The sequence below is a fragment of the Electrophorus electricus genome, chromosome 11, assembly GCF_013358815.1.
Source record: "Electrophorus electricus isolate fEleEle1 chromosome 11, fEleEle1.pri, whole genome shotgun sequence".
Lineage (NCBI taxonomy): Eukaryota > Metazoa > Chordata > Actinopteri > Gymnotiformes > Gymnotidae > Electrophorus > Electrophorus electricus.
The window spans coordinates 3,833,106-3,860,000 of record NC_049545.1 but is presented as its reverse complement, the minus strand read 5'-3'; the positions used below and the strand labels follow the sequence as shown (position 1 = coordinate 3,860,000).

At 43.2% G+C, this 26,895-nt stretch overlaps 1 protein-coding gene and 1 long non-coding RNA gene across 3 annotated transcripts in view; one reads left to right on the top strand and one right to left on the bottom strand.

Moving 5' to 3' along the window:
- LOC113579897 overlaps positions 1-7,848 on the top strand; it is an 11,184-nt gene extending 3,336 nt beyond the window's left edge. The window contains exons 3-4 of the long non-coding RNA XR_003410924.2: positions 6,814-7,116; positions 7,791-7,848. This is a non-coding gene — a long non-coding RNA (uncharacterized LOC113579897). The remainder of the gene's footprint in view (positions 1-6,813; positions 7,117-7,790) is intronic.
- dntt (deoxynucleotidyltransferase, terminal) overlaps positions 1-26,895 on the bottom strand; it is a 67,476-nt gene that overhangs the window by 25,406 nt on the left and 15,175 nt on the right. For both annotated transcript variants that reach the window (XM_027014106.2, XM_027014107.2), the window contains exons 5-9: positions 24,151-24,222; positions 23,475-23,598; positions 20,493-20,625; positions 10,297-10,399; positions 386-631 (exon numbers count right to left, since the gene is read on the bottom strand). In XM_027014106.2, coding sequence (XP_026869907.2) covers positions 386-631; positions 10,297-10,399; positions 20,493-20,625; positions 23,475-23,598; positions 24,151-24,222 — 678 coding nt within the window. The remainder of the gene's footprint in view (positions 1-385; positions 632-10,296; positions 10,400-20,492; positions 20,626-23,474; positions 23,599-24,150; positions 24,223-26,895) is intronic.

Below are 26,895 nucleotides of genomic sequence, written 5' to 3'. Positions count from 1 at the left end.
GAAGGGATAATGTACAAATGAATCCTTTACAATTCTTCACAAGAAGTACTTGATACATAACTTACAGACATTATGAAACACCTTTCTAGAACCCCTTTGTTTTACTTTGTTTCTAGCATCACCTTTTTGTAAATTGTGTTACTTCTTGGGTCTTTGGTGTCTCTCACTCTCACTCACTCTTACTCACAGTAAAAGCTGAACATTCTTTTTGGAGGCACAGTTGGAGGCATTATGGGATATCTCTCTAGAGATAGGTAATTACAGCCTTTGGGCAGAGGTGCCCAAATTGAACTGTTTTTAGCTACTGCATTTAACCTCCCAGATCTACGCTTCAGGCAAAGACTGCACTGTTCCTCGGAGAAGCCGCACCAGCCAGATCCCTTACCGTGGACCCACTCCAGCCCAGCAGGGCGAAGGCATAGCAGTCAACAGGAGGGACAACCAGGTCCACACGCACTGCCTTCCAGTCCCTCCGGCTGCTGGGATCCTCCCTGTGGCCCTCCACCAGCCTCGTCCACAGCTTCACAATCAGGAAGCATTTCTGGAAGTGGTCCATGGAATCGAAACAACGACTCGGGCGCTTCCATTGTTGCAAAGTCGACTCTTGGAGATCCGAGTAGAGCAGAATGCCCTGGGAAGGAATTTATGGAAGGTTTCTATTATACTAATGGCATATACAGTATCAATATTCTTAAACTGGCTAAAACATTATTAGTATATCACCTCATCCTCAACATCTAAGATATTTCAAACTACCTTGGGCATTATCTCATTGGCCACTTCACCAGGGACCTACAGACTGGCAGGCATCTGTTAGCATTTACCCTGCTCGTCGCCGGTCAGTTTCTGATCAAAGGACGATAACTGACGATAACTATTATTTGGGAGGCGGAGCATTAGAAGCTTTACATGTGAAAACAGCCAATCAACAGCAGTTGGATGGGTTAGAAGGCAGACCTTTACCTTGGCATCAACATTCATTGGTAACTTTGAGCTAATTTTTCTTTTAATTCTATTGTAAATGTTTGTTTTCAGTGGAAGTCTATATAACAATAACAATTAATGCAAGTTACTAAAGTAAACAGCCATAGTGAGTCATGCATGCAAATCAAACTCTGAAATAAATTAATGTAATAAGGATATATGATGTATAATAATTTAGTATAATACCTGTTTATGAATTATTTATTAACATTGAATGAATTGATTCTTGGAGTTCTAGCCCAAACAGTAAAAGTCCACCACTTTCACTGGGGGGGCAATTTTGGTAAAGAACAGACTGCTAGAGGGCCATTTTTCTCAGTACACAATTCCTGCTAAATTGTAACCCTTAATGCAGCTGCAGCAGTACACAATTCCTGCTAAATTGTAACCCCTGATGCAGCTGCGGCAGCGGGATGCATTCTCAATCTGTGCTAAACAGGTCCCCTCCACAGGAAATGAAATCAGTTCCAGACTTTACCGCTGAGCGGATACAGGCAGGAAGCAGCATAGGTAAGGAAGAGAAGAGGAGGAAAGGAGGAGAGGAGGAGAGGGGGAGAGGGGTGAAAAATAGCCAAGATTGGCAGAGGAATAGGAAAGTGGTGAGAGAGAGAGAGAGAGAGAGAGAGAGAGAAAGAGAGAGTAGGATAGAGAAAAATGAGGGACAGAAATCACAGGGAAAATTGAGGTGAGTTGAAAAGACAGATGAAAATAAAGAAATGGTAAGGTGAGGCGTAAGAGAGGGGAGGAGAGAGGGAGGGATGAGGGGAGGAGAGAGAGAGATAGTGGCAAGGAGAGATGGTCAGGGCTGGGCAGGGACGAAGGCTGTAAATTGATTTCCTCTGGGCCTGTGCCCACTCTGATTATTCCGCTCCTGATAGGAGCAGCACTAAGGCGATTAACATTACAAATTGTCAGTTTAATTCCAGCACCCGCAATAATTGTTGAGTTACAATATCCCTGGTGCAGCCCATAAATCTGCAGCACTCGTACTAAAGAGCAGTAATTGCCAGAGGAGCCATGACTCGGTCTCTCACCCTCTCTCTTACACACACACACACACACACACACACACACACACACACACACACACCCAGGCACACTCTTTCTCTCTCTCTCTCTCTCTCTCTCTCTCTCTCACACACACACACACACACATACGCAGGCAGGCCCATTGTGTCTCTCTCTCACACACACGCATACACTCCTTGACAGGCACTCTGTGTAATTGATGCTCACCATGCAGGAACGGCCCATCACTCCTTCTTTGTCTAACAGGCCTCTCTATCCCACAACGCAACACAAATTCACCATACAGTCAGCCAATGAAGTAGGAGGTCACCGTAACCGCCAATGAGATCGACAAGAGGGCGCCTGTCACAGCAGGAGAGGGGAGGAAATTGTCTGTGGATCTTTTTCTCTAATTCGGGACTCTCGTGCCCTGTCACTTTTTCACACACACATATGCGCACTCTTCTAATATAGCCTCCGAGAGAGGCCGAATAGCAGAAGAAGGCCAGGCATGCTTGAATTCTCTGGCCAGGCTGCTGCGATGTAAGGAACTGATTTCGCATGTAATTACATGGTCCACTTCAGTGCTCATCACTACAAACCCATGGCAATGATTCTGGCTGTAACAGCAGTCAGCTACAGCCGTCTCTCCCTTCCACCTATGGCCAGCTCTCAATCATACACTGACATATAGCAGTCCTATCGCTTGCTTACAGAGAACTACAGTTCAGCTGGACCTGAATTCATTTTAATATTATTACATGTTATTTTTGAACAAAAGTGTTACACACCAGGGAGATTATAAAGCCTTCATTTAAAAAAGTCCCAGCCTCTGTTGGTTCTGTTGTAATGGTTGGTTTTGGTTTCGCTATCAAACTGAAGAGAGCTAGTGTGGTCTCGTCGCACATGTGTGAAAGAGAACAAGGCTCCAAGCCAGAGGTAAATAGGTTTTCTAAAAGTAAATGACTTCTATTTGAAACTTGGAGCCTCTGAGACAGGCCAATATGACAACATTCTCTGGATCTGCTACAAGCAGGAATGTACCACGATTCCTGAGGCAGCTATGCTGGCGTAACTCCAGCATCATTTATTCTAAACAACCTTGTGGCAAATGATTAAATGGATTCATTTTTGCTTTATATATGTTACTTGAGCAATGTAATTTCTTAGTTTTCTCTGTCTACCTCATGAATGCCTCAGGAAAAGATGACAGGAACACTGATGGGATAACTCTCTGGCCCTGTTATGTGCCTAAAAGAAAAGGGACATACACGACAGGAATACGGTCATAATAAACAAGCTTGGTAGTCAGGCCTTTCAATAGATGTTCCTCTGCACAGTGGCATTCAGTGTCAACGTTAGGAAATGATCGATAACGTGAATGTATTTTAATTAAATTCCTAATTCTCCTTGGATATAAAGTTGATGGATAGTATGGCCACGTGTAACAGCATGTCGGGTATTAGGAGATCATATAAATAGCTATTTTCACAATTACATTTATACTGGCATGAGAGAATAGCCCATTTAACCAAGGGAAGCTAAATAGTGAATACAAGATAAGTGTATTTATTTACACTTTATCAAGTGTAACATTTATAATCAAAACCAAAGTTCTTTAAACTAATGAAACAGATCCTGTCTGATTTGTGGGTTTGCATTAATAAATGTTAAAGTGAAAAATACAAGGCACTATCAACATGCATAGATTCATTTAGCACCAGTGGTATTTTTAAAAATAGATTTCATGTTTGAATTAATATGATAAGGGCAGGTATTAATCTGTTGCATGATTTGTAGATATCAAGAACAAATCATTCTAAATCATGTCAACATCGTTGAAATATTGCATATGAGCTATATGACATATCTAGCAACGGCATTTTGCTTTTGTTACACACACACATTATATATATATATATATAGAGAGAGAGAGAGAGAGAGAGAGAGAGAGAGAGTACAGTAACATGTTTGCATTGCCAGTTGTTGCTATGGTAGCAATGAAGTTGGAAAATAATTTTTAAAAAAGAACTGATTTATACTGTCTGAACTTTAGAACCCCAATGGATGTTATGATTTAAACATCCAGCTACTTTTTATAATATTATAAACTAGTTTCTCCTCCTAGAACTTCAGAAGCACTTTACTTGCAGAGCTGATGAAGGACTTCTGTCTGAAACAGCCTGTTTCTTTGGAAACTTTGTGCATGCCACTTCAATTTTGAATATCTCTACATCTCTTCATCTCTTACTACAGTACACCGCATTTACCCACTTGGAATCTTCTTTGCATATATCCGAGCACCTGAAGTGTGCTATAGTTAAAGATGTTGAAAATGTCAAAATGGCATTGAAGCACACAATGTTTCCAGAGAAACATTACGAAACAGGACACTTTGCTTGCACAGCTGATGTAATACCGCCATCTAAAATGTCCAGTTTCTCTGAAAAGCTTGTGTACTTCTCCCTCTCTCCCCACACACACACACACACACACACACACACACATGCACAAACTCATCTGATTATGCCCCTTTAAACTTCAGTTGTTTACACTTCCAGGAGATCTCTTTGCGATCCAAAATAACCATAGCTGCATTTAACCCACACTCAAAAGCCTCATTTAAATAATTTGCACTTGACTTTGTAAAGCACGCTGCCGCACTACCTACACGTGCACCTATCGCGCTGCAGGAGCAGAGCAGCACTTGGTAAATAAGGTCCTTGATGCAGCCTTCAGTGAGACCAGCAGTGTCTCGTATGGTGGAGGACTGCAGCTCCTCCTGCCCCCTCTGGACTGCGCCGATCTGGCTCACTGAAGACCAAGGCTGTCCACGGCCCGCAAACTCTGTACGTGACAGCGGAAAAGCCGATACGCGCCGCTGTAGGACGAGCAAAGGGGTCTGTGCCTGGAATGTCACAGCACTTATAAAGGGTGGCGGCGCTCACAAAGCTCCGCTCCGGCTGAACAGGTCACGGGGTTGATCCCAGCCGACAGCTATTGCCATCGTACCCTCGAGCAAGGCACGTTGCTCTTGGGTAACTTCTATTATGGCTGGCTAATGCATGTCACTGGCTCAAAAGCATCAGCAAAGTTCAGAGACCCTTTAAAAGTGTGTGTGGCGACCACACAAAATATAGATGCATTCTAAATGAAATGCCCACAGCTGCTCCGCTCCGCATATGATGACAGTAATTAAACATGGTGGACTATATAAAAGATAAGAGCTTATGCAGAAGGTAATAAAGCCAACTGACCAGTAATTATGTCTTGCTTCACATACGATGTGTCCACGCGCATGCACAAAAAAACAAAGAAAGAATTTCTGATTTCACTAACACTACATGAAGGGACAGCAATTTTTCCACAAACAGCTGCCACCAACAAGTGGGCCACAAAGAGTTGCCACACCCTCCCCATCAGGCTGAGAGGGCAGCGCTGGGGAGCCAGACGTCAGATGGCAAGAGTAGGAGCAGAGTATAAGGCTTCACACCTCTGCACACCTCCGCAGAGAGATTAACCTGTGTGAGCCTGTATAGCCTGTGTAGCCTGTGGAGCCTGTGTTAGCCTGTGTCAGCCTCTGTTAGCCTGTGTCAGCCTGTGTTAGCCTGTGTCAGCCTGTGTCAGCCTCTGTTAGCTTGTGTCAGCCTGTGTAGCCTGTCAGCCTGTGTAGCCTGTCAGCCTGTGTCAGCCTGTGTCAGCCTGTGTTAGCCTGTGTCAGCCTGTGTAGCCTGTCAGCCTGTGTCAGCCTGTGTAGCCTGTCAGCCTGTGTTAACCTGTGTAGCCTGTGTCAGTCTGTGTTAGCCTGTGTCAGCCTGTGTAGCCTGTGTAGCCTGTCAGCCTGTGTCAGCCTGTGTCAGCCTGTGTTAGCCTGTGTCAGCCTGTTTTCCATATTTGAATTGCTCTTGCCTTTGATTGAACTGCTCTTGCTGACCCCGACTGGTAAAATTATGAAGCAGAGAAGGATGAGAGTATTAACAGGACTGTAAGTGACTCATCAATTTTTTAAAGTAATTCACAGCATAAACGTGCACTGAATGGTAAAGCTCTGGAGGAGGGTTGTCTGTACAGAACTATTGCCTACACCATTTGCTGTAATTTACTTTATGCTATGTCCAACAGGGCTAGTAATTACACACATATTTGCCCATGACGTAAAATGCCCTGCAGTAGGTCTGAACACTGGGGGGACAGTCATGATCTTTTGACCCCGCATTTCCACAGTTACAGCCACCAATTAGGGTATCTGCCCCAGTAGTGAACTACCTATTGATATTTAGGGCACCTGTACACATTCACAAGTACAAACATAAGCACATGCATGCACACACACATGCATGCACACTCTCTCTCTCTCTCTCTCTCTCTCTCTCTCTCTCTCTCTCTCTCTCTCTCTCTCACACACACACACACACACACACACACACACACACACACACAAACACTATTTACAGGTCACATTTGCCCCCTGACATTCAGTGGCAGAATTAGGAAGGTCAACTGAACACTATTCCAGTCAACCAAATGGTACAAATCCCTATACACAGCAACCTCACTGATCAAAGTGACAAACGGAGTCAGGGACGAGTCCGGGGCGAATGGCAAGTGAGCTGGTCCCCTCTCCTGATTCTAGGCCAGGGTCTTGTCTCATCTGTCTCTGCGTGAGCTGTGGGCTGCCTGCTCTTCTGTCTCAAACTTATGCTTTTAAATCCAGCTGCAGGAAAAAAAAAAAAAAAAAAAAAAAAGAAATAATGAAAGATGAAGAAGCCCATTTTCACAAGGACATTTTTTTTTCCCGGATGTATTTTTACCTTCCCGCAGGCTGAAAGAACGAAACGCCGCCGCGTGATATTGAGCTTCGGCGACGCCGCGTCCACCCCAGGGGCCCAGATCAGCCATGACAAGGTTACACGACTTACGACGACCTCCAGTACCTCCACTTAATCAGCAGGCCTGCCACACTCGGAAGCCCTGCGGAAGCGAGCTTCACCGGCACCAGTGCAGAAGGGGCTGGGCCCCCTCACCCACGTCCCCACAGGAGGTGGCAGCTCTGGAGCAAGACAGAGTTTCTGGCAGGAAAAGTTAACAGGCTAGCATGGGGCTAATTACCAGCAGGGACCAAAGGTAACACAGAGGGAAGCGAGCGAGTGAGAGAGCGAGAGAGCGAGAGAGAGCCAGAGAGAGAAAGCAGAGCGAGCAGGAGGCAGACGGGCGCTGGGTTATTTTTAACCTCTGAGATGACAGAGAGCGGGACCAGTGTGCAACGGCTTCACCAGCACTGCTACTGCCACTGGCTGCGTTTTATCAAACACCTCCCACTCTCATATCCCCCCCTGCCCCGCTCCCCGTTACACACAGTGCAGAAGGGCCAGGTGCCGCGCAAAAGTCTCGCTCTCCTTCACTCTCTCTTGCTCTGTCCTCCTCTCTTGCTTCCTCTCTGACTATGACTCCATCTTTCTCTCATTTGCTGTCTCTTTAACACCCCCCCCCCCCCCCCCCGGCCTTCCGCCCTTCTGCTATTTAGGGCTGTGACTGTTTCCATGCACACTGCACCCCCCCCCCACCATCCAAAGACAAAGACCCTGAACCGTCTTCTCTCCCTTCTTCGCCTTGCTCTCATCCCTCTCCTCTCTGTCGGGTTCCAAAAAAAGCTTCTAATAAGACCTCAGCGGTCCTCCGCACTGTAATAATGAAGCTTCTGATTGGATGGCGCCTGTCATGCACCAAGGAGAGAAGCGGTAGCCACCTGGGGTCTCTCTGCTACCCCTGACCCTCCTGTTCTCTCTCACCTCCTCTAGGGATTATGGGTTGACCAAAGAGAGTGGCACTGCCAAAGATGATATCTCCTTCTTTCAAACCAGCTCCTCTATCTCAGTTCCTGATCTGAGCGGTCAACTGTGCTCGACTTTGCTCAACGGTCTTAGATGTGCCTTCTGTGGGTGTTTCTTTACAGCCGTCTCTAAATTGCCTCGTTAGTCAATTAAACTCATTTCATTAATGAAAAATATATTAGTCTCTGTCCTTCTTGAACACTCACTCAACCTAGACATATCAATTCATTCATTCCTCAATCTAATTGTCTACATAATGCTATCACTATAATCCATGCATTCAGGAAGCAAAAGTACCTTATGATACCAGCCATCCATTATGACTTTCACAAAAATATCTCAGTTGTTGGTTTGGGGAAATTCTTTCTTCATGGCACTTTGTGATACTAGTTCATTGGTTAAGGTACTTGATTAATCAGAAGGTTGTTAGTTCAAGTCCCACCACTACCACAGTGCCACTGTTGGGCCCCTAAGCAAGGCCCTTCACCCTCAACTGCTCAAATTGCGCTCAGTCATAACTGTAAGTTGCTTTGGATAAAATGATCATGTAAGTGTTAAAACTAACATGGTATTTAACTTTCTAATATCATTATTAGCTATCCACGTTACCAGATCAGAAGATTGGAAAAATATTTTTGTAATCTCAACACATTTGGCTATTTGTATGACCTGCACTCCAAGCAACTTCAGGTCAATGTGTTTATATTTCGAGTGCAATGGCGCAAGAAATAGGAAAAGTGTTCTGACATTTCAGCTAGGCACAGTCAACTAAACTGTTTTGAGACTAGCTGTAAGAAACTAATTTAAGCTCCTCAGAGAAACACTAAGGACAAGGTGGGTATTCACGTAAAGGTTGAGATGTTTCAGGTTAAAGGATCTTGGGGCTGTAGAGTATAGATTTATTCTTTCACTGTTCTCCTTCCCTGTAGTGGGAATTCTACCCTGAGGTCTACGTCTTGGCCCATTTCTAAAAGCATTAAAGGGAATTGATCTTCATCTTTCAGTACTCCTCAGCCAGCCTCACATTCTTTTGTCCAAATGCCAAATGAACACATAAGTAGATGATTGTACACACACAAACACAATAAATTAATAAATAAATATATTATAAAAGAGGTAACAGATGGAAAGTTTTACTCATTACTCAAAGAGTCACGTAATATTTTGAACTTTATTTTCTCAGTTTACTGTGCTTTAATTCACATATTAATGCCAAAATAACTTCAGACAGGCAATAGGCAAAGAAACCACTAGGAACTCCTAAGAATGTGAAAATAATTCTGTTAACATAGATCCTTTTATCTAGTTACAAGTATAGGTTACCTGGGAGTTTGCTTATGAGAAGAATCCAGAATGTTCCACATTCTGAAATTTGGACCAAGAAAACACACAAGAGAAGCATTCTGAGTGGATCACCCTTCCCTCCAAGAGCAGATCCGCGCCCAACCGGAGCTGAGAGCTGCTCTACATGTAGCCAGTAGACTTTCACTATCTCTACCTTATCGTTCATTACTTTATGTTTACCTAATCATATCAAGGCAACAGGTTTGGATTTGAACTCACACTCAAGAAAAGAGCCAAGGGGGTGAGAACGAATAAACTCTAAACCTGGGAGGGGTCTACCTCAGCATTTTTCTCATTTCTTGTTTGTTTGTTTTTTTTTATTCACAGATGGCCCCTGTCGGGGAGCTGAACATTCCAAACCTGCAGTGAACGGTGTTCATTACGTTACTTTATCATGGCACACATACAACTCATTTTGAAATGCTAAGCCTGGATCATCTTTTGCATCTGTGGTCTGCCAGATGGAAACATTTCATCGGGCAAACTTTAATGAAGCACACTGTTTGTGCACACTTCAAGGCTTGCCTCTCTCCCCGAAATCTGGGGGTTGTTTCATCTATAGCTCCATTCTGTAATTCACACTTCACTTGCAAGCTTGCTCTGTACGCTCACTACTCATGAGTCAGGGGTTGTCAGATCTGCACTTCAGTGTCTGATCTTCATGTTATAATATATACTTGATTAGTCTACAGTACTGTTACTTCAGTGAGAGAGGAGGGAAAGGTTGGGAGAAACACCTTTTTAAACTCCTGCTTTTCCTGTCATTAGTGAAATGTCGCTAAAAATAGATTCGCAACAATATTCAGACATATTCGCATCATACTAGGAATGATGTTCCCAACTACCCTCTGTTACATAAGCTTTTCCTGCATGATATGCATTATTCATTTATGCTCATGAGCATACCCATCATGCATTTGAGCACAGCCTCAATTTCAAGACATCACCAAGCCCAAAAAAGCAGGATAGGTTTTTAAATGCAGATGAAATAGCCACCCAGTGCATACGACCAGAGTTTGTCTCTCTGCAGCTTCATAGCAAAACTGTACCCAGTCCAGATGTCACTGCAGCACATGTGACGGCTAGTTGAGAGGAGTTTGTGGCTAGAAGCTAAAACCTTTCACCATACCTGCTTTCTGAGCCTGTCGATCACTGCCGGGAGCAGTCCGTCCTCTTTACCAGGCTCAGGTATGGAAAGAAGGAAATCTACATCATGCCCAAACTCTTTTCCCCTGTGTAATTACACACACACACACACACACACACACAGACATAAAGAGAGAGATTTAGTACATCTCTTTACTACAATTGTCACCTCAGCATAAGGGTGTTTTATGCTTCGTATGCATATCATCAGAGACCTTCATTAAGCCCCATAAGATGGCACACTAGTCTTTAGATGGCTACCCTGTAAATATGGCTACACTCTATATATCTTTTGGAGAAATTAGTTACATTATGTGGATACTTTGTATGTGTAATGGCTTTGGCTTTTTCCGTAATTCAAATGTGCGATTTGTAATGCATCATTGGGTCGTGCAGCTCACTCATCCCTTCCGCACTACAGATGCCAGGGCTCACATTTCCGTTATGACTGTCACTGTTTCACGTTTATGGTAATGGGGAACCGTTACACTGGGCCCCTTTGGGTACAGAGCAAAGCAGGATACACACAGAAGTAAAAGTAGTTGGTTAGCTTTAAGAAGTTGTTTAGGTTTTTTTAACCACAGAAGATGCACAACTGAATCAAAATTGTGTGTAAAATACCTCAGGGGTCTGAAGGCTCAGTGATCTCTGGTTTGCTTTATACTGTGCAAAGTTGCAGAAAGAGCTTGGATGTGCACCATCAAAGGCACGTGAGTTTAAGCCTCCCAAACTGTGTCAAAATGTGAATTTGAACATCTGCCTTCTGCTTTGCTTCGTTTGTCTTCTGTCATCATGGCTGCTGGGCAAGACAACTCAAGGGTGGGAAAGAAAGCACAAGCAGACACTGAACGGATGAGGTGAATCTTATAGTTCAATCATCCTGTTTCTTGCCTCGTTTGCTGTCAGGGTGAAATCACAGAAGTGCATTGTGAAGTGTGAAGTGTGAACAGTCGGGTTTGCTCTCAACGGTCAGGCTGTGCCATACGCAAGCTGCTATTTTCATTCAAGTTTTTATGGTACACAATCCCGCAATTGGTTGATTTGGGCTTTTCTGACCAACAGTTTTTCTGATTTAACAGTTCATCACTCCTGCCCAGCGAAGCCATCTTCAAACAAGCTATGTACACAATTCGGTGGTGTTGCTGGTCTGATTTTCTGTTGATGCAAAGATTGCTTCTTCAGTGGTCCAGAAAAATGTTTTCAAGCACAGCAGTGTAAGATGACCAAACTGTCTAGACAAACTGAATATCTGTGGTATGATCAATGTAGCCTTGAGACCATTTGCATGTGACTGCATGGCAGGTGAGCTGCACATGCAAGAGCAGGAGGAGTACACTCACACACTCACTCACACACAAACACACACACACACACTCTCACAAACACACACACACACAGTCACAAACACACACACACACACACACACACTCACAAGCACACACACTCACAAGCACACACACTCACAAGCACACACACACACACTCACACACACACACACTCACAAACACACACACTCACAAACACACACACACACACTCACACACTCACAAACACACACACACACACTCACACACACACACACACACTCACAAACACACACACACACACACACACTCACAAACACACACACACACACACAACAATAACAACAACAGCAACAACAGCTCCTTACTATAGGATTTCAAAACTGGTTTTGCTGACGTTTTGATGTATGCAGGCTGCAAAGAGGGAGAGCGTCATTTCTGCTAGAGCATGGGTCCTTTTGGCTGTAACTCACTTGGAGTCAGACCAGGCCACTTTCAGAGCAGACACCTGCCTTATCGTCTCCTCCATCTATGCTGCTGGATGGAGATTTGACGGAAGAACAGATGCAAGTGGGCCCCGGTATCTCACGGCCCCAGACAGGTAGAAGTGACAGAGTAAGAAACGAAAAGAGGAGAAGGAGACATGGAAGGGAGCAAGAACGCAGGGGGTCAGTTTAACACAGTGTAGGTACAGTGCTGGTATAGAGTAGTGGGCAACAGCGCAGCCTGTCCTGCGGGAGGCTGGGGTGAAAGCCCCCACCTGGGAAGGCTATGCCCCTGCCTATGGCAAGATTGCTAACACTACACTCACTTACCTCCGTAACATGACTTGTAAGTGCCTCTGGATAAGAGTGTAAATATAGTGTAAACTCCGCAAATAACAGTGTCCATTGAGAGTTTAAGCAGGCATGCTAAAGTTCGTCCACGGAAGCATATGACACAGACAAACATGCATGGGTGATGAGCACGGACCCACGTCACCAAACAAACAGCAACACTCATCACAGAAGCAATCATTTTGTGGGTTGGAACTATAGCTGGATCTTGCAATAAAACAGAACATTGCCAATTAGTCAAGCTCGCAGGAGCTTTATTATCTTGCCTTTGGATAGACCGTCAGCCTCGGGGTGCATTATGTTTCTGAGATGGCTCTGACCACTTTACATGCGTGCACCTAGCTGCCTGCTAGTATGTTGGAGTAAGAATGTATATAATCTGTAGGTGGCCTTCACATACAGCATACGTCCACTTTACAGGAACGGTAACAGAAAATAATTAGATATAACAGTATGTGTAAACCATTTAAAACTAACAGGACTTTAAAGCCTGAACGTACCTGGAAAGTCAGTGTTATTGAAAACAACACTGGCACACTACATGTACCCACTTTCGAAATCACACAAATGCATGCATTTACAATCTTCTCTGAGCGAAGTCCTCCTGGATCACTATTTCAGCTGTTCATGAACACGGCTTTTAAACCTCCACCATGTAAATGGAGTCATTGTGAAATAAGGCATGATCTGGGTTTGAGCAGACTGCACCATAAATATGAAACAGACTTCTGAAGATTTTAAAGCTGACAAGGTTTCCATTTGAGGAATTCTAAATCAAACCTGCCACCCTTCTGTCAAAGCCTACAAAATAGCTAGAAACACAGACAGATGAGACGCACACACATACATACATACTCCTGGAAGGCTTGAAAGAGCATGAATGATGTCGCTATCAGGCTACTGCAGACATCTTGAACCAACACGTGAAAAGGCAGTGAAAGATAACTGTCTCCCTGTACTCAAATAACGGTTTGATGCCTTCATCTGAATCCAACGACATTACTTTTCCCACTCATCATAGTCCTCATGCTGGGTATATGGTAAATCACATCTGTGTTTATCTGCACAATCCTGCACAACAGTCTGACACGAAGTAGTCGGACTAAAGTTCTTTTTACCAGTCGTCCATTTACCAGTCGTCATCCACAGTTTATTCACAATGTGAGATCATTATGTCGATCATTATGACTTTCACACGTAGGGTTCCTAGTCTGATATTATTTAAGCTGTGCCTGTTTGCGTTCAGCGTGTGCCTGTGGAACGGAATCCAAGAGACCTGGCCTCGGGAGGAAAGGCTATCCTCCAGCCCTTTTCCTTCCTCTTACATGCGCTTAACATTTCACCTCCTGTTTATGATTAATGCATGAGATGTGTGTCAAGGGGAAAAAAAAGGCACTCGGGAATGCATGCTGCATTTCCAGCGCTGAGGTGTCAAAACCCTCGCGCATTCACAATTAGCTGTGCTGAGATATTGTGGCAAGTTCAAACTCACTCTCTTCATCCTCACTGAGACAGAGGTGCGGAGAATCTCCCGTTCTGACCCAACTTTCGCTGTTCAGGCAAAACCCGCTCAGTTGCTCACAGGGAACATACTTGCCCTTAACAGCAATCAAGGGAAAGAAAATATATTTGCTCTTAAAAGCATCCAGGATGGAAAAATCTGTGTTCTTAATATCATCCGGGGAAGGGAGAGAGCAACATTGTTATCTTTTGTAAAGGGGTTTGCGTATCATTAAAAAGTAAGTCTACAGCCTTTCTGTTCTCAATACTGTATAAAACTGTTTATTATTCATAAGCATCTTTCTTTTTTTTTTTAATGTGTTTTCAACTTTAAATTTAATTTACTGTGCCTTTAATCTTCAATCTACTTGAAAATGAAAGGGTTCTTTAGAGGACCTAGAGCTAATCTGAGTTTACGAAGAAGAGCAGCTTTGCAGGGCGGGACACAGTGGTCTGTTTGTTTAACTGAGCTGGTGTGCACCTATTAAATCAGACCTCATCAGCAAGAAAAGCATGCAGAGACGACATCGTCTCCCAGCCTGCCTCTCAGCTACCGAGCTTTTCTTCTTCTTCCGCTTCTTGGCCGAAGTGACAACACTGCATTTTTATTTCAAACGAAGCATCCAGCACAAACACCCAGTACAACAGCATGACAGGGATTGATGGGCTTTTCAAAAGTGGAATGAAATTCTTAAGAACTGAGTCACAGCCACACAATGCTGCCCTTTGCCAAAACACTTTGTTTCTTCATGCAATGTGTTGCCTCTGCTGCTTGGGGGAAAAGTATAAATAATTCAGCTTTTCCTGTATCGCACATATGAAACATACATACATATTTACAAGCCCGTGACATGGTAAAAAAAAAACACGGTTAAATATAGGCTTAGAAAGTGTTGATCTGCATGGAACTGCACAAACACCTTGAATAAAGAAAATGAGATCACTGTTCTCAGACTGTTGTTCCCTGCTGTGCTTTAGTTAGTTTCCTTTCAAACTGCCACCATCACCAGCTGTGTTCTACTTAATCATCCCAGTGGCATGTTGGTGCCCTACTGGGCAATCAAACCAACAGGACTGTCATGAAAGTCACACTATGACTTCTTCTTCAGTGAGAGTAAGGAACATCCTCGTACACATGTACTGCGTGTTAACACTTGAGCAGTAATGTGATTCTTTTCTCTTTTTTTTTCTGTAGCGATGTCACGCATTACTGTTTAAAATATTGTAATGACATTACAGTTACTTTCTCACATAATTACTTTCTTGCAGAACATCGTGTCAGGGGTGGTGGTCGCAGCTCGGTGGTTAAGGTGCATGACTTGTAATTGGGTGTTTGCTGGTTTGAGCCCCACCACTGCCAACTTGCCACTGTTGGGCCCCTGAGAGAGGCCCTTAAGCCCCAATTGCCTCTGTCTAGGTTTGGGCTGTCTGCCAGTATCCTAGCCCACATCAGTTGTTGACATTCCCTCCCAGTCATTGATGGCATGGTATTCTGCACCTCTGTGTGTTTGTTACTGTCAGGTTCCCACAGTTCTGAGCAACATGTGATTTTATTTCCTTTCCCTTGATAGGCCTGTATATTTACACAGTCTCTCTCGTCTCTTTTGTTGTTATTGGTTGTAGATTTCATGTCATTATCTCAGTGGTTCGTTTTGTGTTCTTGGTTTCACATTTGTTTCAAGTTGTGTTATATAGCTCTACATATTCCATTTCATTGTCTCTCGGTTCAACTCTGGGCTGTTTGAAGGCTAATGATTATGGACTTGCCCAAAATACGCATCGCTCATTCCGCATTTGCGTCGTACCTCCACTCACTCCACACTTACTTGCATTACTCTCATTTCTACGCAAGAATATGAATTTTAATATCCAAAGCATAAAACATGCCGATTAGCTGTTTTCTGCGTAAATCGCACACACCCCCGCAACCTGATACAGCCGACACGTCACGTGTCTAGATGTGACGAACGCGCACTTAGTCTCCCATGGCGGAGGAGGAGCACGCTGGATGTTTCCAGAAATGGAGCTTTTGTCATTACTTCACTCTTCTCACCGGGTTATTTTCTCGCTACTTTCATGACTTTTTCTCATTACTTTCTTTGACGCAAAGACAAAAATAAAGTATAAGTTATGTCCAAGCCAAAAGCAACGGTCAAGTTTTTTTTGGCCTATATTTCTATTGCATTAATATGTTAGTTATATTCAGAGTAACTGGACATGTTCAGAGAAAATCTAGTATAGTAACATCAAGTATAGTTACATTTAATTGAATACATGTTTACTGTTGCTACTAATGCTACTTTTTGTTTCTAAATAAACTATTAAAATGACTATTGTCTATCATCCCTGTACTTTCCAACTGGTACAGATTTGTAGATCTGATTCTGGTGTATTTGTATAGGTTTTATGATGTAAATTAGAAGTAAACAATATGATTTTAGATAAGTAATGAGTAATCAGTAATGAATTACTATTTTGAGTAACTACCATAACATTATGGTCATGATATCAATGGCAAGCGAACTGTGTATGGTCAGCGGTTTGAATTATCCAACCTAGTTTATGATCAGCATGGCAAACAGATACCCTAAATGCAGTACGGTCTGGGGAAGCGTAATTCAAATATTTTCAGATCTTGGGAATGTTACCATACATTATACTTTTTTTTTTAAATAAATCCTAAAACCATATAAACCAGTGGGCAGGGTTTGTTAATACTCAGATATACAGCTGCCTTTGGACTGTGAGGGTTAAGAGTGATACGAAAAGCTCTGGTTAACGTCCTGTATCTTGAGCACCTCACTGTTCAAATTCGAACTTTTAAAAGACTGGGACAAATGGACAATTAGTGGCGCATTTGTCCATGGTTGGACGGTAATACATCCAGTCGTTGGCCTGGCCACAGAAGATAATCCAGAAAGAGATATTTAGAAATGTCATCCCAAGGCAAGAAAATAAAGCTCCTGCAAACACGACTAATTATACCACGGCTAAAACTTTTGTCGAGGTACACCCTCAGTAAGTGCCACATCCGTTCTTGGAGAAGGCTACTGCTAATGTCACCTGTTCCAAGGCATACGAACGATGCTTTGGGGAGATATGATAGTGGAGTTAAACTGCAGGATTTCTCCCCGATGCCTAGCAGTCTTTTCAGACTGCAGAGAGAGGAGATGGCTTCGTAGTTATTTTTAATCCTCTCCATGCTCGTCTGTGAGCATCTCTTGCACAGATGTCCCTTCAATAAGAATAAAGTCAGCGCCATTAACGGAGCCTCGACATGCTCTCATGACAGACATGCAGACATATGGCGATAAGGCAAGAGCGCAGGGCTTACTGCACGAGTAAAAAGCCCTGTGCTGGGAGGGACGGGGGGCGGGGGGGTACTTGTCAGTTTAGCTGAGCTCTCGCCTCTCTGTGCCTAAGTGCGCGATCGTTTGCACAGGCGCAAATAAGTTTATCTGCATCATAGTTGTATTTTTTTTTTTTAAGACATTGACACTGAATCTATACTGGGGAATTTAGGTACCTTATTTTATAGCTTAAGATAGTGTTAGGAAACATAGAAAGCTTCACGTATTAAATTGTGGGTGCAATGCTCTTGTATAGCCGAATCATTGGATTTTAAGTGCCAGAAGCTGCAGAAATAGACTGTAAACCAGTCCTCCGGGAGGCAGATGCATTTTACAGCATTACAAACATGGCTGCATTGATACAACAAGCCTGTAGACCTGTACTATATCCTATTCAGTTCTCTTCCCTTCTTAGCACGGAGGACATTAAAAACAGACATATCTTAAAGCATAACATGATCACACTGGGAAAGTGAAGTTCCTGGGAGCCCGTGGTTTGTCACTGGGCTGAGACAGCAGACAGTTTCCAGCCAGCTAGGGTGCCTCTGCTCCCCGAACCAATTTCACTAGAGGCAAGGGAAAGGATCTTGGAGAACATGGGGTTGCATAAACAACAGACGGTCTGTCACTCACAATGAGGAGAGGTGCAGAGGTACTCTGTCCTTCAAGACAGCCTGCTTCTGAATAATTTACAGCAGACTCCAGCCACGAAGGCTGAAGTTCTTTCAGAGCAAAACCACTGGCACCTCCAGCATCTCGGGCCTCACCGTAGACACGGACTAGAGAAAGAAAGGATCAATGAAAGAAACGATAAAAAGAAGGTGCGGGAGATGAGAGCGAACGGACGAGAGCAAAGTAGACGAGCCCAGGGATGTAAAAGCTGCTGCTGCTGTTGCTGCTCGTCATTGCTGCATCCGGCCTGCCGTGTGCTTCCTCTCCTTTTGGCTGGACCAAGAACCCGAGCCCAGACGGAAAAACATTTTGCACGACAAAAAAAGTCCATGAATGACGATGGCTAGACATGGGGTTGGACACGCCTGCGCACATAGGGTAGGGACTTTGGTAACTGCGCTCCGGTGAGCTCGTTAGCAGGGTGACGGAGCAGAGCAATTCACAGTTGAAACACCTACACGTTTCTGTAAGTGTCTATGTAGGTAGAGTGGCAAGTGATAAGTAGAAAAAGTTCTGTCAAAAACACTGATTCTTAATCTAAGGGTTGTAGCTCACATGAGAATGCAGGGTATATCTTGTATGGGATGAGAGGTCAACACATAATCCTTTTAATTAGATTACAGGGATTACTATGCTTCTATATAACATGTAAAGGGCACTAAACCACTAAATGAGTTTAAAGAGGCAATATAATATACATAATGTGAGTACAAGCTTAAAGGTTTATTCACATTTTAGTCTCTGACGTTTATACTAATTGGTAAATGTTTGTTGCATTTGTTAAGAGTTGGATAAGAACTATGTCTAGTCAAATCTTAGCTAATTATACAGAAACACATAATTAGCTGATTATCTGAGCCAAGTGTGGAGCAATCAAATACTGAACTGAATAGGAGTGTCTCACTCAAGGACTGAAAGTGAACACCTGATTGATTTAGTGTCCATATAGAGATGAATCTATAATAAGCCATTGGGCCATACTCTATACAAATGGCAAACAAACTTGAAATTGTAAAGTCTTTACAGGTATTTGATTCAAATATGCAACATAACATCTGATTTCACTAATTACTTTCCCCTTTTTGTTAAGAATACCTGCTCATTAGTGAAAACAGTTGGTGTTGTGCAGAGTTTGAAAAGAACACCTGTAGATAGCAGCTGAGTGCCAAGAACATTTAAATTGCATTTATACTAACACCCAGGACTTCAGTGTTCTCCGACATATTATGTGAGAAATGTTTTAAAAGCTCACTAAAAATCTAAAAAATGGAGGCTCATTTGTCAATGCACATCATATTGGCATCATTGTCTCTGCTTTCTCTTCCTGTCAAGTGGACAGTGGACAGAAGCAAATAAATGTTCAAAGGAGCAGAGCCTCTTGCTATCATAAACGTAGACTGAAATCCCTTCTCAAAAAGCAGTTTTAAATTGTTGGCGCTGGACAGAAATATCTGCTAAATTCTGTTAATATAAATCTAAATGTGATTGCTCTAATGAGCCATAGAGATCATTTGATCAATTCAACATGGAACAGACTGGCCTTTAAACGGCTCTTTACACCATTACTGCATTCACACAGTCCAGCCCTGAGGGGTGTGTCCAGTGAACGCCTGCCATGCTGCACATGTGGTCCAAATCACAGCTTCAATTCGAAACCCCGCGTCGCACAGCTGTGATCAATGCCATTTCCATTCATTTGGTGTCTGATGAGCCAGTGCAGCTGACAGCCTGCCATTCACAAACACCTGTATTTTAACAGGTTCCTTAAACAATGGATTCAACAAATAATTCTTTTAATTCACCTGGTCAAATAATAAACTGTCACTGGGGCTTTACTGGCTAAACCGACACTGATGTCATTGCAACAGGTGCTTGAGAGAGCAGCTGGCTGTGTTCTCATTAGAAGAGATGGATGGTACCTCCAGCCAGTCCTGCCCCTGACCAGTGAACTGGGCATCTGAGCGGTTGCAGGACCCACAATCAGGTTAGCATTAGCATCACTGCAGAAGCCCCTCAACAGAGCTGTGGGGCCTGTGGTGTGAAAGTCTGCGGTGCAGTCTAACAGCAAAATGAGCCATCTCTCCACAAATGCATATGAATTACTATGGGGGGAAATGTAATTGGACACCTTATGAATGAAGTTTAACCATGCAAAGATGAAACCCAACTCTAGCCCTATACTTTACTGTTTGTAACTCTGCATTTGAGCTGCACTGAGTAAATAATTAGACATTTCCAATTGTGAGATCAGGGTCAAATGACATTTTAGAGAAATACTTAACGTAACATTTTATATTTTATCTAATACAACTGTGTGAGCTACACACAGTTGCCAAATACAAATTGAATGTCTGGCATCACTGTAAACAATAAAAAAAACTAATTAAATATTAAAGCCTTTACTGTTAATATGAGTGATATAAAATAACCTGACATATTGCACAGTACATGAAGCTAATAAAATCCCAAAAGTAGAGGACAAACACAGCCATTTGGCTGCCATCTCAGAGTGTTTACCTGCGGAAGCCTCCAGTCAAAGTGATAGTGACACTTGAACTGAAACAGCTGGCAACTTCTTCTATTATACAACCCACTGCTTTGGCCTCAGCTCTGCTTACTGGCTTGGAGATGTCTTCATAGTACAGGAATCCTGGCAACAGATGAATGACTCAGTACATTTTACATTTACATTTTATGGCATTTATCTGACACTTTTGTCCAAAGCAACTTACAATTATTGCTGAATACTACTTGAATAATTGAGGGTTAAGGGCCTTGCTCAGGGGCCCAACAGTGGCAACATGGTGGTGGTGTGGCTTAACCACATGAATATATAATTTAACTCTTTAACAATGGGTCAGCAGCCCACACAGCATAAATCTGTGGGCAAAAGCCCTTGTCTACTGAACAGGAACAAAGCACACCACACCAAGCTCTGGGAGCATGGGTACATGCAACATTTGCAGGACAAATCAGGGCAAGTTCGGCCTGCAAATCAGGGGACACGCGGTGTCATGTCAACTGCAATGCACCAAGGGACTGTTTATTTCTGAACAGAGTGCAGCTATTTCATATTTAGCTAAATCCTGAAATGAGAGGGCCAGATGGGCATTTTGGGGACAAACTGGCACAATTTCACAATGCACACGGTGGAAGCATAAGCTTTTGCTGTTGCTTAATTTTCTTTAGAGACTGAAATAGCTTAAATAAAGCAGATTAACTCCTACACAAGACTTCTTCTATTCCAATATCCAAAGCACTTTAATAATCTGTTTACCATTAGCCAAAATGCAAACAGTTTACAAGATTTCATTTGCTTGCATCACCTATAAGGTTAACATGTTGTGACTGATGGTGAGACTCAGTAACGGTCATTTCTATCATTTCCCGACACTGTTAATCAAGTGCTCTTTTTAACCATGGCTGGAGATGTGGCAGTACTGTTAATCTCTATTAGAGTCAGACACAGTTAATTCCAGCTATCAGTGTGGCCCACCTACACCTCCAGACTGGTCTCCAATGTACCGTGCCTCGTTAGCTCAGTGGGTGAGCGCTTTCTATCAAGCCCTTGTATGTGCCAATCAAACTCTGTTATACGTATTCAGATCAGCAGCTTCCACAGAGCAGAGACCATTTTAAAGCAAGACAGTGATACTTTGATTTGAAATGCCATTAGCAGGTCCAAATATTCTTTAAATAAACTTACAGTTGATTTGGTTCTTTGGTTCTATTAGGTACTTAGATCTAGATATGTTGTATCTTACACACTATGCTCCTTACATGTTCCTTAACATTTCTTGAAAAGTGAATTGATACCGATGTTCAGTACACTGCATCGTATTCATAAAGTCATGTGGGTTCAATGTTTTTTCTTTTATAGGTCTTTCATCACATTTGATTAGAGTCATCTTAATTTAACGGAAACTCCGTGTGCGTGTGCTGCGCATTCTTATAAAAATATGCAGAAAGAAATTCTGTTCCATTCATGCAAACAACCAGAGTGTTCACTATGCAGTGCCCCCAAGGCACCTTGTATATTTCCAGGAAAGCTCCTCAACTCAATCTGCATAATTGTTTAGGAGCTAGCTTGTTTATAGGCCAGCAGGTTGCAAATGAGTGCCTGTATTTCCGTGTGTGTGTGTGTGTGCATGTGTGTGTGTGTGTGTGTGTGTGTGTGTGTATTTGCACATGTGGAAAACTACTAGTGGTGCCTATTAAAAATCGGTTTGTATAGTGGTGGTAAAAAAAAAAAAAAGTCTGAGTCTCATTAAACTTTCACCTCGCAACAGATTTTCATAACAATCAGCAATTAAGAACACAACCTGCTATTAGAAACTCTAATTAAGCCGCAGCCCTGCAGCTTCCTAACTGCTTGTAACCAGTCAGGTAATGTCCATTCTTAAGAACATAACAATGCAATGGGATCATAAGTCATGAAAGGCATCCTAACGGGAGCGAGGCTGGCCTTTACGCAGCTGGCCTTTTTAGCTGCCTGATTGATGAGGCTGTGCTGGCGGTGGGCTTGTGCAGGAGAGCCTGTGAGCCTTGCCATTTCGAGCTCTCTCTCGCTCATCCTCCCTGTGTCATCCGAGTGGGTGAGGTGCCGCGCGGTGACAGGCCTGTCAACACTGCGTGTTTAGAGGCTACGCCGCACCGTGCACACCTCACTTGGAGAGTATCTTCTGGAAGAGAAGTAGACAGCAGAGCCGGCGAGAGATCCAGGAAAAATTAAACTACACGCAGCAGCTTGACCGAGCCAACCAGCCGGTGAGCAGACTGGCCCAAGAACACAACACTCAGCAACCGGTTAGTCAGGCAGAAGTGGCGGTGCTGGCATCAGCACGATGACAGCCGAGCGATGACCGCCACTCTGATAGGGACATTCGATTCGTCACCTCAGCTGTCATGTTTGCAACATTTGGGAGAGCAATCTGGTGTCTCTGACAAGGACAAAAATAAACAGATTGTGATACACCGAAAGGTTTCAACACCAGCCCTGTTTTCCTACTGACGAGGGCTTCATTGTTCCTGCGAGAAGTAAATGTAATCCTGAACAGGTCTGATGTGACCTTGTGCGGGTACGCACACCTAGCGAGCTCTACACTTACAAACTGTTTATGAGCGCATGAAATGAGGACTACAAGCCATTTGTGATGCAGCCCTGGGGCAACACAGTCGTGGGCGATCCAGAGTGCAGCTGAGCTACAGGGCTTCGGTTGCATACCTATTAGTCACCAGTCTGGTGGATCTACTGCTAGACAGCTCGAGGTTTTCAAGGCTTTCCAGACTCTACTGCGGCCCTTCCCCTGTACAACTCGCTGAGCCATACGCTCATTGTGTGATGCAACACTGCATGGTGACCTTGGACAGGAGCAGGGTGTGCTCAGTGCTCTTACCGTGGACAAATGTAAGGTAAAAAACAAACAAAAATGACTGTGGAAGCACACTGGAAGTATATTGGTGCGCATGTGCGTGTGTGCATGTGTATGAGTGGGGTACCTGCTGCCTGCATTTTGTTCAGCTGGATGCTGGGCTCAGAGTGGACCTGCTCCAGGGCACGCAGGCCCCTACGGTACCACTTATCTCCTGTTTTGGGCCCAACTCCAAACACGCTGGTAAACAGCTGTTAGATACACACACACACCCACAACAAATAACATCACATCAGCGTGACATTATATAGGTGTCACTACATAGCTAGCATTCTTTGCACAGAAGCTACACATAGCTTCGGTTAGACTTGGAATCGTCTCAGACATATACACACACACATGAACACACACACACACACACACACACACACACACACACACACACACACACACACACACACACACACACACACACACACATACATACATGGGCACTTAAACAGAAACCACAAAACACATTGATCTATTTCAATTATATACAGAGGATAACTGAGATCCTCTGCAAACTGCAAACTCATAAAATGTTTTATCATTTCACCATTTTACCATATTAAACAGCAGAAGTGGCTATAAAGATCTACTTTATTAGATAAGCAGAGAGAGTTTTAATAGTCCTTAGGCCCAAATACAGCAATGAACAGCTGTTTTGTTCTCTTCCACCAAACACTAATATAATTGAACTTTCATTTCTCTACAAGAGTGAAATAAAAAGACCACAAATGAAAGATTTATCTGCGACAAACCTTTAGGGTTTGATACTTCTCATCTGATAATATGTTTTCAACTCTGGATGATGATCCACATTCATATATCTCCTGTAAGAACAAAAAAGGGGGAAAAAATATTTGTCAGGAAAGAGCAGACACTTCCATTTGCACTGTACTTCCGTGGTCAAACGCTGCATCCGTGGAAACAGCAGCCTGTCTCCACATTTCCAAACCCACATTTCTCACAGTCTGAAGCAGAATTGCCTGGTGCCACTTCCCATGCCTAACACTGTGGCCAGGGCCGTCTGCTGTCCAGGACAACTCTTTTGGAGTGTCTGTTTCTAAGTTCTAAGGTGCCACACAAAGAATCCCAAAATATACATGTTAATTTAAGATCTTTCTTTGAAGTTCCCTTTTGTTTTGTGTTTCTATTTAATCATGTCTCCCTCACTTTACAGAAACACAACATAAAATGTGTAATGCAGTGGTTGACTTGAATATTGACATTGGAGAGAAATTATGTAGCTCTCTGAATGTATTCAACATATTTTTCACTCCAGACACTGCATTCATATTGCCAGCAATGCCTCCAGGTCTCTCAACATAGTAAAACATTTTCATACAGATATACGCTCACACACAGACATATGTACATACACACACACACACACACACACACACACACACACACACACACACACACACACACACACACTTGTTTATCTGTTTGGTTGCTCTGAATTGGCTCCTGTGCACTGAATTTACCATTTGAGTTCACTTTGCCATGTTCTGCCTTTCTTTGTGTTAGCAATCTGCCATTTTGGGGAAGTGGGATAACAGGGAGATACCCTGAAGTCAAACAGTAAAATACTGAAGCTAATTGTCAGTTTTCACCAAGGAAGTCAGAAACTGAGAACACGCTACTCTGCAGAGCTCACATCTGATTCGCTTTATTTGGTGTAAATAGCGATCACTGAAAGCTTTTACTCACAGCGAGAGAAGAGACAGTGGGTGGAAAACATACTAAAGCTAAACCATTAAAGCATTTATAATTTTTTTATATTAATTTTATAATGTATTTATCGTGATTATTATAAGAGATGGATGGCCAGGGAAAACCTACAATAACAATCTGGGCAGCGTCTCAGGCTGCTACCGTTGGTAGTTTTATGGAGTAGGCTATATGTGCTTCAGTGGTCAGTCTCTTTGTTAACAGGTAACTGGGCTTTCTAGTCATTTCTGGGTCATGTGGGGCTTTGAAACAGGCAAGAGGGACATGCCCATACACTCAGCAGCCTCTTTATTAGGAACACCTTGCTAGTACCAGGATAGACCCCCTTTTACCTTCAGAAGATTCAACAAGGTGTTGGAAACATTCCTCAGAGATTTTGATCCATATTAGCATGATCACATCACAGAGTCGCTGCAGATTTGTCGGCTGCACATCCATGACGCAAAACTCCCGTTCCACCACATCCCAAAGGTACGTTACTGAATTGAAACCTGTTGACTGTGGAGGTCTTTTTAGTACAGTGAACTAATTGTCGTTTTCAAGAAACCAGTTTGAGCTTTGTGACACTGGCACGTCATGCTGCTGGAAGTAGCTATCAGATGATGGGAGCATTTTGGTCATAAAGGGGTGGACGTGGTCTGCAACAACACAGTGGTTGGCTGTGGTGTTTAAACGATACTCAGCTGGTATTAAAGGGCCCAATGTGTGCCAAGAAAATATCCTCAGCCCCACTGCACCACCAACCTGAACTGAACCATTGATACAAGGCAGGATGGATCCATGCTTTCATGATGTTTAAGCCAGATTCTGACCAAAATATCACAGCAATTATCAAGACTCATCAGACCAGGCAATGTTTTTTCCAATCTTTTATTGTCCAATTTTGATAGGCCCATGCAAATTATAGCTTCAGTTGCCTGTTCTTAGCTGACAGACATGGTATCCAGTCTGGTATTCTGTCCATCTGCTTCAAGGTTCGATGTGTTGTGCATTCAGAGAGTCTCTTCTGCATACCTCAGTAGTAATGAGTGGTTATTTGAATTATTGTTGCCTTTCTATTACCTCAAACCAGTCTGGCCATTCTCTTCTGACCTCTGGCATCAACAAGGCATTTTCACCCAGAGAACTGCCGCTCACTGGATATTATCTCTTTTTTCAGACGGCATTCTGTAAATCCTAGAGATGGTTATGCATTAAAATCCCCGCAGATCAGCAGCTTCTCATAAGACCATCTAGCACCAACAATCATGCCATCTTCAAAGTCACATAAATCACCTTTCTTCTCTATTCTAATGCTTGTTTTGAACTTCAATGGGCCTAAATGCTATGTGATTGGCCGATTAGATATTTCCATTTGGGAGCAGTTGAACAGGTGTATCTAATAAAGTGGCCGGTGAGTGTATTAAGGGGTATTAAAGGAGACCACACCATGTAGAAAGAATAGAATTGGAAGAACTGCTATGTGAGGGTAGAAGAACACTTATCTTGTACCAACAGCTGACACTAGACTGTGTGAAATGTAGCATTAAGTCGTTGAAGGCAATGTAAATTTTGAAGGAATCGATAGTGTCAGACTTTTCCACCACTGACTATGTCCTCCAGTGCAATGAAGCAAGTGTACTGAGTGCCCTTTGAGTGCAACTCAGGAAAAAGTCTTAGTTTGTGCAAGTGTACATTCAGACAGACACATTCAGTGCTGACTGTTCACCATACAATACTATACTACATACTACTGTCGTACATGTATTGTAATGTATGCAAATCAGCAT